General features: G+C 52.5%; 1 protein-coding gene across 49 annotated transcripts in view; it reads left to right on the top strand.

Moving 5' to 3' along the window:
• Positions 1 to 13442, top strand: part of OBSCN (obscurin, cytoskeletal calmodulin and titin-interacting RhoGEF) — a 161408-nt gene that overhangs the window by 63870 nt on the left and 84096 nt on the right. For all 49 annotated transcript variants that reach the window (XM_045056644.1, XM_045056651.1, XM_045056697.1 and 46 more), the window contains 12 exons: positions 1244 to 1519; positions 5491 to 5766; positions 8657 to 8941; positions 9137 to 9403; positions 9527 to 9796; positions 10583 to 10849; positions 11104 to 11370; positions 11539 to 11651; positions 11750 to 11903; positions 12083 to 12244; positions 12332 to 12436; positions 13130 to 13396. In XM_045056644.1, coding sequence (XP_044912579.1) covers positions 1244 to 1519; positions 5491 to 5766; positions 8657 to 8941; positions 9137 to 9403; positions 9527 to 9796; positions 10583 to 10849; positions 11104 to 11370; positions 11539 to 11651; positions 11750 to 11903; positions 12083 to 12244; positions 12332 to 12436; positions 13130 to 13396 — 2709 coding nt within the window. The remainder of the gene's footprint in view (positions 1 to 1243; positions 1520 to 5490; positions 5767 to 8656; positions 8942 to 9136; positions 9404 to 9526; positions 9797 to 10582; positions 10850 to 11103; positions 11371 to 11538; positions 11652 to 11749; positions 11904 to 12082; positions 12245 to 12331; positions 12437 to 13129; positions 13397 to 13442) is intronic.

Genomic DNA, 13442 nt, shown 5'->3' with positions numbered 1-13442 from the left:
TGTCATAATTCCTCTTGGAGTCTGACTTATAGATTTAGAAATGGGAAGGAGTAAGTATCACCATGCTCTGCTATAGATGAATCCTTGTGGTGGCAGTCACTGGCTGGTATAGCAGTATGTCATAGGATTTCCTAGTGGGTATTGTGTGTTTGTGCCTCCTGGCTGCTTCATGGGGAGGTCTAAGGACTAAATTTATTTTGCTTTTGTTAAATTTGTCTTAACATCAGAGGAGGGTGGGCCATAGCACCACATTAATCCTAGCTGCCAGTCCATAATAGTTGTGATGGTATATCAGTATATAATATTTTTGGGTGTGTACAGATACCAGAAATCCTACATTTTTCCAAAATGTTTTTTTGAGAGCATATGGTATATTATTTTATGGTATCAATTTGAAAAGTTTTGATAAATTGACCAAATTCTTAGAAAACCATCTGAAAAAGTGACACAAGAAGAAATAGATAACTCAGGTAGTCCCATAAGTTTAAATAAATGGAAACAGTAATAAAACTTTTTTTCATAGAGAATGATCTAAGCCTAGTAGCTCTGCTGAAAAATTATACCAAATATTATGGAAAGTATTCATGGAGATTATCCTAGAGAATAAAATAAAGATGTACATTCTTTTTTGATTCATGGAGCTAACATAACATCAACACCAAAATCTGACAAGGAAAGAAGGAAGGATTAAAATTATAGGCCAATCTCTTATGGATATCAATATCCAATATCTTCAACAAAACATTGGCAAAGTCATCTAAGCAAGATGTCAAAAAATATGCTTTGATGAAGTCATAGTCCAGGAATGCAAAGTTGGTTTAATATTCAAAACAGTAGAAAATCACCACAGTTGATCTCAGTGATGTAGGGATTAGGGGTGGTAGTGCCCAATGCAGTAAAAAATCCACTTATAACTTTTGACTCCCCCAGAACTTAACTGTTAATAGTGCACTGTTGACTGAGAGTCTTGCCGATAACTTAAATAGTTGATTTTGCATGTTATATGTATTATACTCTGTATTCTTACAATAATGTAAGATAGAGGAAAGAAATGATATTAAGAAAAGAACAAGAAAGATAAAATACATTTATAGTACTGTACTGTATTCATTTTAAAAACACCTGATGCGGGGATTGGAGAGAGTTCCAGTCCCCCTGCCTCCCTGTTTAGACCTTCTTTCCCAGACCTGCATTCTTCACATGGATGGTATCTTTGACTCCAAGCATCCCTCCCTGTCCTCAGAACCTACAGTGGTGTTTGCCAAGGAGCAGCCTGCACGCAGTGAGGTGCAGGCCAAGGCAGGGGCCAGCGCCACGCTGAGCTGTGAGGTGGCCCAGGCCCAGACGGAGGTGACATGGTACAAGGATGGGAAGAAACTGAGTGCGAGCTCCAAAGTGCGCGTGGAGACCAAGGGCTGCAGCAGGCGGCTGGTGGTGCAGCAGGCGGGGAAGGCGGATGCCGGGGAGTACAGCTGTGAGGCCGGGGGCCAGAAGGTGTCCTTCCTCCTGGATGTCACAGGTTAGTACTTGGGTGGTGGTGGCGTGCCATGTTAGCCCTGTTTCAGCATGATGTGTTGACTGACTGACAGCTATGAAGAACCTGTGGTCTCTCCAGTAGATCTCCTGTCCTCACATCTCCCATATCCCATCTTCATGCCTGTGGCCAAGCCCTGGGAGAGTGGATGGGAAGATCTGTGTACGGCACACCACCCCTGTTGTGCACCCTGCATGATGTTTCCATGGAGTAATGCTCCTGGAGTTCCTGTGTCCAGTACTCTCGCTCCATCTGGCTTCACTGCCTAAAGTAGAGCCAATGTCTCTCACCCCAGGGCATGCGAATTACTTCTAGAAGCTCCCAGATGACCTCACCCAGCACCACATGAGGGCTGAATATCTTTGAACCTGATACAGGTGCATTTCAGATACCCAACCCAGTCACCTTAGAGTAATCTTGAGACTGAACTTGGCATTACCAAAATTTCAGTCATTTTGGGACACTCTTCCTGCCTCACATGTGGACATGGAAGTTACCTGTGCACCTATGTGTACCCAAATCTCGATTCTTGTTCTGTCGCAATGTCCGCACATAGTAAACCAGGAGCAGAGGGCTGGGAGATATGCGACTTGGATGTGTACCTGGCATGTGGGACATTATTTACTTACTTATTGATAATTTTTAAATGTTTATTTATTTATTTTGAGGGAGGGAGAGAGAGAGAGAGAGAGCATGAGCAAGGGAGGGGCACAGAGAGAGGGAGACAGAGAATCCCAATCAGGCTCTGTGTTGACATTACCCGAAGCAGGGCTTGATCTCAGGAACTGTGGGATCATGACCTGAGCTGAACTTAAGACTGAGATGCTTAACCAACTGAGTCACCCAGGAGCCCCTGGAACATTCTTTTGAAAGAAAATTTCAGTTTCCTTTTGTCTCTGTGAGAATGTTCTGTGTCAGTATTGTGCTTGGAGTTTGATTCATAGATTTTGAAGCTGGGAAGAATGAGTAGCTTCTCTGAAATCAGCACACTTTGGGACAGATAAGTTACTATAGTGGCAGCCACTGACTGGTGAAGCAGTATTTATGTATTCATTTCATAGCATTTGCTAGTGGTGTGTGTGTGGGGGTGGGGCATGCACGCGTATGCCCATCCCTGGCTGGTTCACAGAGATGTCTGCAAACTTACTTTAAGTTAAGAGAGGTTAAGCTCAAATAGGTGGTCTGTGGCCCCACATTGACTCCTAATAGCAATGTGTGATTCTTCAGTAGTGTATCATTACATGATTTGTAGATGTGTATAGATAGTAAGAAACTTACTAGGAACACTTTTGACCCCGTCATTTCAGTAGAACGTGATACTATTTTACTCAAGTAGAATTGAAAAGTTTTGGCAAATTGTCCAATTCCTTGAAAACTGTATCAAAACATCCACAAGAAGATATAAACAATGTGAACAATCTTATAACTTTTTTAAAAAATGGAACCATCCCAAAAAACCTTTTCATTAGACAAGATTAAATTCAGTGGTTCTGCTGGTAAGTTACAATTTACGAATTATAGGTTACAAATTACAAATTCTGGAAAGAAATTGTCCCATGATCATGGAGGATTCTTTAAGAGGACAGAAAAGGGATGTACACTCTTAACCCATTTTACGCCACATTGATACCCAAATTGGACAAGTGTGAAGAATTGCAATTGGAGGCCAGTCTCGGATGCATGTCAATACCAAATTTTACACAAAATATTGTCCAAGTAACAGTGCAATACTCAAAGTGCAGACACACTGTCTGAGCTCATCTCCTAAGAACACAGGATTGGCCAACACCAGAACATTAGAATATCAGTATAATCTGTCATATTTAGAACTTAAAAGGGAAAACACATTTTTTGTTTTGTTTTATTCTCACATGACTGCTTGATAAAATTTTTACATTATATGCAGAAGAAGAATTTCATAAAATGTAGCATACATTCAAGGTAGTCAAGTCCTTGATTAACTATAAGAGGATTGTTCCTTAATTTGACGCAGGATACACAAAACTATAGCACATCACATTCACAGGGTGTCTCCTTCTAACTGGAGCTCGTACATGGCTCCACTGGTACAATTGTGTGCAACACTGTACAGTGAATCCGGAGAAATATAAAATGAAGTAATATAACTGATAAAGCTGTAGTAGGAAGACATCAGGTTGCAACTTGGGGATAGGTGCATAGCACAAAGGGACAAGTGGTAAGGTTCAAATAGACCGTACTGTGACCAGCTTCACCCACCCATCCTTTCCCAGTTTTTAAAAGGAGATTTTTTAATGTTTATTTATTTATTTTCAGAGAGAGAAAGAGGGAGCTAGAGCAGGGGAGGGGCAGAGAGAGAGCCCAGGTGGAGCAGTGACAGAATGCATGGTCTCTGTGCTGCTACTGCAGAGCCCGGTATGGGGCTCACACCCATAAGCCGTGACATCATGACCTGAGCTGAAACCAAGAGTTGGACACTTAACTGACTAAACCACCCAGGCACCCCCCCACCCCACCTTTTCCATTATTTTTATTCTGTAATTCTGGCACATGGTATAGAGGTAGATTGTCTTTTCATAAATGGTGCTCAGACTATGTAACTTTGTATCTATCTATCTATCTATCTATCTATCTATCTATCTATTCTATCTATCTGTATATAATCTATCTGTGTCTTACATCTCTCCATCTTTCCATCATCTATGTGGATTTTGTCTCTCTCTCTCTGTCTCTCTCTCTCTCTCTCTTTCTCTCCATCTTTCTCTCATCTATCTGGATCATCTGTCTATCTATCTATCATCTATCTATCTATCTATCTATCTATCTATCTATCTCTCTATCTATAATCTACTATATCATCTATCTGTATCTATCTATCATCTATCTATCTATCTATCTATCTATCTATCTATCTATCTATCATCTATCTGTATCATCCATTACTCCATCTTTCCATCATCTATCTGGATCATCTATCTACCTACCTACCTACCTACCTATCTACCTACCTACCTACCTATGTGTGTATCTACATATATATGTATCATCTATCTATATCTATCCATCATCTACCTGTATTATCTATCTATCTATCTATCTATCTATCTATCTATCTATCTTTTATGTCTCTCTCAAATGATCTATTTATCTATAATAAAAATGGGGGGCTCCCCCACATCACGCATAGGTACCAACTCCAGCCAAGCTAGGATTCCAGTGTGAAAGACAAAACACGCTCTTAGCAGAGAACACACAACATTTAATGGCCTCAGGGTAATGAAAGATTTCTGAAACAGAATATGAACACACCAACCACAAAGGACACATTGACATACCTGCCTAAATCACAACTGAGAACTTTACATCATCAGAGGACACAAAGGGATGAAAAGGCAAGTGACAATGATGGATAAATTATTCACAAAACCATGATTATCAAAGCTCTAATGCAAGTGCAAGAGCTCCTAAAAACGAATATGTAAAGGACAGGCCATAAGTAGCAATAACTGATAACCAGACAGGGCATTGCAATGATACCACACTGCAGAAGAGAAGAGTCAGAGAAACCTGAACGGTGCTCCACTGTGTGAGTCATCAGGGACTTACGTGGAAAGACCACAGGAGGGACATGTCCAGGTGCCAGCAGTGGACATCACAGGGTAGGTGAGAGCAAGGAGCGGCAGCAGCTCCCTGCACAACTGTGAGGAAAGACTGCATCACCTGGGAAGGCTGGGGTGCGTGTGCATTGCAACACCCCTGCACCTCTCCCAGAGGTATGTGTGCACAGCGAAGTCTTTTCCAGCATCCCCATGTGGAACAGTGGTAGAGCCTATAGTGAACTTTGGGTACTTGTGCAGCCAGCACAGAGCCTGGAGGAGTTTCTGTGGCCCTGCACCCTCATCCAGGCCTGCTCTCCCAGTGCTGCGACCCTAATGGATATGGTGTGTTTGATGCTGTGTGTCCCTTCCTGTCCCCAGAGCCCTCGGTCATGTTTGCCAAGGAGCAGCCAGCACTCAGTGAGGTGCAGGCCAAGGCGGGGGCCAGTGCCACACTGAGCTGCGAGGTGGCCCAGGCCCAGACGGAGGTGACGTGGTACAAGGACGGGAAGAAGCTGAGTGCCAGCTCCAGAATGCATGTGGAGGCCAAGGGCTGCAGCAGGAAGCTGGTGATGCAGCAGGCAGGGAAGGCGGATGCCGGGGAGTACAGCTGTGAGGCCGGGGGAGAGAAGGTGTCCTTCCACCTGGACGTCACAGGTCAGTTCTGGGGCTAATACTTTATCCTTGATTGCCAGCGATGATGGCACTAGTGCGCAGCCCAGACAGACCCTGATGCTCTTCCCAGATCCCAGCCTTCTGCCTTCCATTTCACTCTGGTGGCTGAACCCACGGATGTGGGAAGGGAAGAGTGTCCAGACAAGAGAGAGCTCCTCTTGGGTACCCCATGGTGTGTCCACATGGCCATGCTCAGCCACTGTCCCCAGCACCCCTTCAGAACGTACTGTGGCTCCTTTGGCGTCCGGGATTCAGGCTCTATGTGGTGCACTGGGCTGAGATTGACCAGACGTCCTCACCTGCAGATGCTCTAGTGGCTTCCATAGCCTCATTTAAAGGTTCTCACTATCAAGAGATGTTTGGGTTTCAGTAAGCCAGGATAAGAGGACGCTTCAGCCTTCTGATCATAGCTGGAATCATCTCGAGGCTGAACTTGCGTTATTGAGGTTGTAGGTATTCTGGGCCATGCTCACGGGTGTGGAAGCTCCCTCAGTGCAAAACACAGATAGATGTTTATTGCAGCATCTCGGCAAAATAAATAACGAGCGGCGAAGTGGTAGTAGCTGAACACCTGTGATGAGCACCTGTGTGGCTTGGAGCTGTTTTCAAAGCAAATCTTGTTTCTTTTTGTCTTCAGTTAGGATACCCTGTGTCAGAATTCCCCCTGGATGAGGTACAGGTTGAGGGAGGGAGAGGAGTAAGTGGCTTGTGGGACATGAGCACACTCAGTGGTAGCAGCCCCTGACTGATAAGGCAGTATCCATCCCACTGTGTTTCCAGATGGTGCTCAGGGACACTGATGCCTCCTGACTGGTTCCAGACAAGTCTGTGACCTATCTTTATTTTCCTTCTTGTGGGAAAATTGAACTTCAGAGCAGCCCCGCCTGACTCCTGGGGGCCCCCATAGCAGTTTGCTGTTGTATCAGTACATCATGGTTTGTGGGTGTGTATGGACACCACAAAACCTGTTGTGTGTCTTTCTGACAAGTCACTTGAGAGAATCTGGCACTCTTTAATGCCAGAAAATCAGAACAGTGGTGAAGTATGGTCTTAGTGGTTGTAGAAAAGCAAATCTCAACGGACGTAAGAAGTGGGCAATGCCCACAGCGTCATTGGAACAACAGAAGCAGGAACCAAAGTGTCTTCATGGAACAGTATGGAAGCCTGGTGACTTGCCTGGTAAATCCTTCCAGGCATTCTGGAAATTATATCCTGTTCACAGACATTCTTGAAGAGAAAAGGAGATACACTCTTATCCCATCTTACATGGTAGTGTAGCTTCTGTAGTACAACACGATGGGACAGGGGAAAGAGTGCAGGCCAGTGTGTCATGGCTTTCCAGGCCTATATTTAGACAGAATATCAGTGAACTGAAATCAGCAGTGTATCAACAGAATCATGCACTGATAGGAGGTACAGTTCCACTCTCCCTGCATTGCCAGCAGATGCTGACACAGAGTAGGTTGCAGCAGGGAGCTGCGGGGACTCCGTGCCCACGTGGGAAGGACCCTGCAAGCCATGCACGTGCAGAGCCTGGAGACTATTCCAGCCATCCCGTTTACCTCTTCTTTCCCAGTGCTGCCTTCCTAACTTAGATGGTGTGTTTGTTCCTGTGTGTCCCTCTCTGTCCCCAGAGCCCTTGGCCATGTTTGCCAAGGAGCAGCTGGCATGCAGTGAGGTGCAGGCTGAGGCGGGGGCCAGTGTCACGCTGAGCTGCGAGGTGGCTCAGGACAAGACAGAGGTGACGTGGTACAAGGATGGGAAGAGGCTGAATGCAAGCTCCAAAGTGTGCATGGAGGCCACAGGCTGCAGCAGGAGGCTGGTGGTGCAGCAGGCGGGGAAGGTGGACACCGGGGAGTACAGCTGTGAGGCTGGGGGAGAGAAGGTGTCCTTCTGCCTAAACATTACAGGTGGGGGCCAGCATTGGGAAGAGGGTATAAACTCCTGACAAATCAGGAAATGAGCCCTTCTCAGACAGGACTGTGTGTTGTACCTGTGTTGGGGTCTCTGCTGACGGGCCCGGCCCAGGGCTCTGTCCACTGCCCAGGTCCTTGGATTGGAGACACTCCCTGTAGCCCCTGTTCTGGGACATTCCCGACATTTGTGTCCCCCAGTTTCTGCCCCTCTCTGCCACATCCCCACCTTACCCCCACACAACCTGACCACCAAGGCCTGTGGTCTGTGGCCGTAGCCATTCTGTCTAGGGTTGGTAGGCAGACACGTTTCCCATTGCAAATGCACCATGCACAGTTTTGGAGCCCAGCGCTGTTCTGGGAGACTTACTTGAGGGGTTTGCCCTCAGCGGGGCTTGGCTCCCTGTCTCTTGCTTTGGGATCCCGAGTGTCCAGCTGATGTTCAGTCAGCCCTGCGGGCTTGCCCTGCTCTGATGCCCATCTTGGTCTGGGCCAAGCTGTCTTCTCCTGCCTCCTCTCCTGACCCTGCTCCAATGTCTTTCAGTAATGTGGGCCCAGGCCCCAGGCTGTGGTCTCTCTGACCTGCCTGCTGCCCACTGTCTACAGTGTCTGCTCATGAGGCCCCCTCTTCTCTGCTGGGCAGGGATGCTGGGCTCTCAGCTCTTGGCTCCCGGGCCCGTGACCCCAGGTGTCTCTTCCTGGCCACCCTGTCGCACCCCCGGGAGCCTGGATAGTGACCGTTAGGTGGCATGGAGCCTTGCTGGATTAACTCTCAGGCTTGTTCAGCAGAGTCTCAGCAGAGGAGGACTGGACGGGCCAGGCAGCAGCAGAGCAGTGGAAGTTTGGGTGGGGTGGGTGTATCCCATTTCAGATCTCGTCCCCCGGTGCAGCCCCTAGGTGGGATGAGCGAGGCCAGGAATGCAAGGGCCCTGCTCTCATGCTCATTGATCTCCCCACAGAGCTGGAGCCTGAGACCCCCACGGTGGAGAGACCTGGCCGCAGAGAGCCTCTGGTGGTCAGGGAGCACGAGGACATTGTCCTGACCGCCATGCTGGCTACGCCCTCCGTGGCCGCGGTGAAGTGGCTCAAGGACGGCGTGGAGATCCGCCGCAGCAAGCGGCACGAAACGGCCAGCCTGGGGGACACCCACACCCTGACGATCCGCGGCGCGCAAACCCTGGACACCGCAGTGTACAGCTGTCGCGTGGGCACAGATGGGCAGGACTTCCCAGTGCAGGTGGAAGGTCAGAGGGACTGGGGTGTCCTCTGGGAGCCCCGTGTGCACTGGGGTGCCCGTGGGGCTGGAAGGTCTCCCATGAGGTTGCGTAGGCAGCATCCCGGCGTGGAGCCGGAGTGGCACTCTGGGCGCATGACTGGTTGGCACAGAGTTTGTCCCCTGGCCCAAGCCCCGCGGCTGACACCCCCCTTCCATCCCGCAGAGGTGGCCGCTAAGTTCTGCCGGCCCCTGGAGCCTGTGAGCGGGGAGCTAGGTGGCACGGTGACGCTGGCCTGCGAGCTGAGCCCACCGCAGGCCGAGGTGGTGTGGCGCTGCGGGAGCACGCAGCTCAGGGCTGGCAAGCGCTTCCAGATGGAAGCCGCAGGGCCCCGGCGCTCGCTCACCGTGTCCGGCCTGCGGCTGGAGGATGCGGGGCAGTATGCGTGTGAGACCCGGGATGACTGCACCAGCGCGCAGCTCTCCGTCAGTGGTAGGCAGGGGCGAAGATGCATCTGGGGGCCTTCCTGGAGAAGGTGTGTGCTCTCTGTGTCTGCATGGGGCGGGGGGTCTCTGCCTCTCCTACTCATCTCTCAAGCAAAACCCCTGTCTGCAGCCCCCCGCATGGTCAAGTTCATGTCTGGGTTGAGCGCCGTGGTGGCGGAAGAAGGCCAGGAGGCCACCTTCCAGTGCGTGGTGTCCCCCAGCGATGCAGCAGTCAGGTGGTTCCGGGATGGCGCGTTGCTGCAGCCCAGTGAGAAGTTCCTCATCTCACAGAGTGGCGCGAGCCACAGCCTGACCATCTTGGGTCTGACCCTGGACGACCCAGGCCAGATCACCGCAGAGGCCGAGGGGGTCTCCTCTGCTGCTGCCCTCCGGGTGCGAGGTACGTGGGAGGGCCTCCCAGGGGGACTGGTTCGAAGGCCGCTTTCTGATGCCAACCTGTGTCCAGCTGGTTTGGGTGACCTCGAGGAACACTGGGCTTTGTTGGCTAAGGAAAGGAGACTCAGGTGGGACCCAGGGGCCAGATACCTACTCTGAAGGGGACAAAGTAAACCTCTGTAAGGTGCGTCTGGTTGTGGGTGGGCAGAGGTTTAGGCCATCAAGGGAGACTGCCTGGAGGAGGCATCCCAAGCTGAGCCCCATGGTCGGCAAGGTGGGAGGGAGTGGAGTTAGCCAGTGCAAGCAGGGTTGGGGGTGGGGGGGGTGCTGGGACCTCACCTGGGGACCTGTTGCTGGTTCTGAGTGAGTTAGTAACATGGACACCTGGAAAGGTCATCCAGAGCCTGGGACTGGGAGGTGCACCTGACTGGCTCCTTTCACTCCTTCACGTAGAGTGTCCAGGGTCTCCTTGGGGCAGACTGGCTGGGGGCTCAGCATCTGTGTTACCTGCCCCCCCCAACCGTGCCCCATTGCTGCTGGTCATGGTGGGCTTGTCCTGAGTAGGAGAGTGGGAGGTGAGAGACAGGCTGAGGAAGAAGCAGCTCCCGGGGCCTCTGTTCCCTTCTCTACAGTTGTATCTGTACAGGTGTGCAGCTGGGCCTAGTGTGGAGTGAGAACATGAGGTCACGGTGGGGGCAGCTGTGCCGACTGTGGAGGTCAGGCCCCTCTGTGCCCTGGCTTTCCTGGGAGTGGCAGTGGCTGCGATGACCTCCCTTTCTCATGACCCCAGAGGCTCCAGTGCTGTTCAGAAAGAAGCTGGAGCCACAGACGGTGGAGGAGCGGAGCTCAGTGGCCATGGAGGTAGAGCTGACACGGCCATGGCCCGAGGTCAAGTGGACACGGAACGCAGTGGCCCTGGCGCCAGGCAAGAACGTGGAGATTCACGCCGAGAGCACCAGGCACCGCTTGGTTCTTCACTGCGTGGGTTTTGCCGACCGCGGCTTTTATGGCTGTGAGACTCCAGACGACAAGACGCAGGCCAAGCTCACCGTGGAAAGTGAGTGGCAGCAGCAGGCTGGGCGTGGGGGTCGGGCGTCAAGGAAGGAGGACGGAAGGGGGTGTCTCCCTGGAGGGACAGGCCCTGGGGGGTGGCGGGAGGCAGGGAGGATGGGAGAGAAGGAAGGGAAGGGCTGGGCCTTTCCCTCCAGGATGCCTGGCTGGCTCTGAGGCTCCTGGGGAGGTGAGTGGGGGCTGGCTGAAGGGCCTGGGTCTCACGGTGGTGCCTCATGCACCCCCATGTTTGTCCCGCAGTGCGCCAGGTCCGGCTTGTGCGGGGCCTGCAGGCGGTGGAGGTGTGGGAGCAGGGCACAGCCACCATGGATGTGGAGCTGTCACACGACAACGTGGAGGGCAGCTGGACGCGAGACAGTGTGCGGCTGCAGCCAGGGTCCACATGCCAGCTGGCCGTGCAAGGCCCCATCCACACCCTCATCCTGTCGGGGCTTCGGCCACAGGATAGTGGCCTCATCGCCTTCAAAGCTGAGGGGGTGCACACGTCTGCACGGCTCACGGTCACTGGTGCGTGGGCACGGGGGGGGGGCCACTCCTGAGTGCACCTGCCTCTGTCCCCAGTGAGGCCCGGGGAGCCAGGCAAGGGCAGGGTGGGGGGTGTCATTCCCAGAACTGGCTGTGTGAGACCACACATCTCAGGCCCCGCTTCTCACCTCCCCCTTCCTGCCAACCCAGAGCTGCCTGTGAGGTTCAGCCGCCCTCTGCAGGATGTAGTGGCCACAGAGAAGGACAGGGTGACCTTGGAGTGTGAGCTGTCTCGCCCCAACGTGGACGTGCGCTGGCTGAAGGTGGCTTGGGCTGCTCCCGCCTGTCACCGTGGGCTGGCAGGGGTGGGACTGCTCTGTTGGCCACCTCCAGTGCCTGACCTGACCTCGTTCCTCCTCAGGACGGCGTGGAGCTTAGGGTGGGCAAGACAGTGGGCATGGTGGCCCAGGGCGCCTGTCGGAGTCTCATCATTTTCCGCTGTGAGCTTGGTGACCAGGGTGTGTACGTGTGCGACGCTCGTGATGCTCAGAGCTCAGCCTCCCTGAAGGTGCAAGGTAGGCAGATTAAGGGTCAGGGTCTGCTGGGCCAGAGCCTCCTGGCCACCCTGCATCCCCCCAGCAAAGTGCTTAGCCCTCTGGCTCTGCCCCGCCCTGCACCCCTCAGCAATCTGGGTGGGAGGGGTAAGGGGGAGCTCTGGGCATCCACAAATGGCACGGCCTTCTTGCCACCCCAGGTCGTAACATCCAGATCGTGAGGCCCCTGGAGGATGTGGAGGTGATGGAAAAGGAGGGCGCCACCTTCTCTTGCAAGATCTCTCACGATGAGGTGCCAGCCCAGTGGTTCTGGGAGGGCAGTAAGCTTCGGCCCAGTGACAATGTGCGCATCCGCCAGGAAGGTGAGCTGTTGGGCAGGTGTCAGGAGGGCTCGTCCTCCATCCTGCCCCCAGGGCCTGTTCCCAGTACTGACTGGCCTGTGTTTCCAGGGAGGACATACACCCTCATCTACCGGAGGGTCCTGGCAGAAGATGCAGGAGAGATCAGATTTGTAGCCGAAAATGCAGAATCTCGAGCTGAGCTCCGAGTCAAAGGTGAGGGAGCCCAGGGGAGGGTTTTTGCTGGACAGTGTATGTGAATGCACAGTTTTGCAGCCTTACAGGGACTGACAGGGCAGCTGTCCCAGGACACCAATGACCCAGAAGGAGGAAAAGGAGGTATTGCCTCCTCACCAGGAAGACAGGGGTCTTGGAGAGGCAGCTCAGGAGGTCACAGTAAATCCTTCCTCCTGGGACTTAGCAATGGAGAGAAAGCACTGTGGGGTCCTGGCATGTGGTGAGCATGAGGCCTTAACAGGTGGCCCTAGCCACAGTCAGGGCATAGAGGAGGGAGGGTCTGCCACAAGTTGGGGGGAAGGTATATGAGATTTGGAATTGCTTGATGCAGGATTGTGCAGGGCGAGGGGTGTGGATATGAAGAGGCAGGGCAGGGGTGAGGCTAGGGTGCTCTGGATGAGCTTGTCAAGGGTGCACGGTGCAGTGGTGTGTGTGCGGGTGGAATGGTGTGCCCACCCTTCACCTGGTCAGCTCTATGCAGTGGGTCCCAGAGAAGCTGAGGGTGACACCTGGCCTCGCCACCTGCTGGCCCTGGCAGAGAGGCTCCAGCCCTCTGGAGGCTGCAGAGGCAGAGCACCCAGACCCGGGTGGGTGGATGGGTGGGGGTTCAGGTGGGGTTTTGGGGGCACTGAGCATCCCTTATCCTGTCCCCTCACCCCTGTCACACCTCAGAGCTGCCGGTGACCATCCTGCGCCCACTTCGGGACAAGATAGCCATGGAGAGGCACCGCGGTGTGCTGGAGTGCCAGATGTCCAGGGCCAGCGCCCAGGTGCAGTGGTTCAAGGGCAGCGTGGAGCTGCAGTCAGGACCCAAGTACGAGATGGTCAGCGACGGCCTCTACCGCAAGCTGATCATCAACGACGTGCAGCCGGATGATGAGGACACCTACACGTGCGACGCTGGCAACGTGAAGACCAGTGCCCAGTTCTTTGTGGAAGGTGCGGGCGGGGCCACCCTGGCACCTCTCCACTGTGCCTGTGGCTG

This window comes from Felis catus, chromosome A1 (genome assembly GCF_018350175.1).
Source record: "Felis catus isolate Fca126 chromosome A1, F.catus_Fca126_mat1.0, whole genome shotgun sequence".
NCBI classification, from domain to species: domain Eukaryota; kingdom Metazoa; phylum Chordata; class Mammalia; order Carnivora; family Felidae; genus Felis; species Felis catus.
This window is presented reverse-complemented; position numbering and strand designations above follow the sequence as displayed.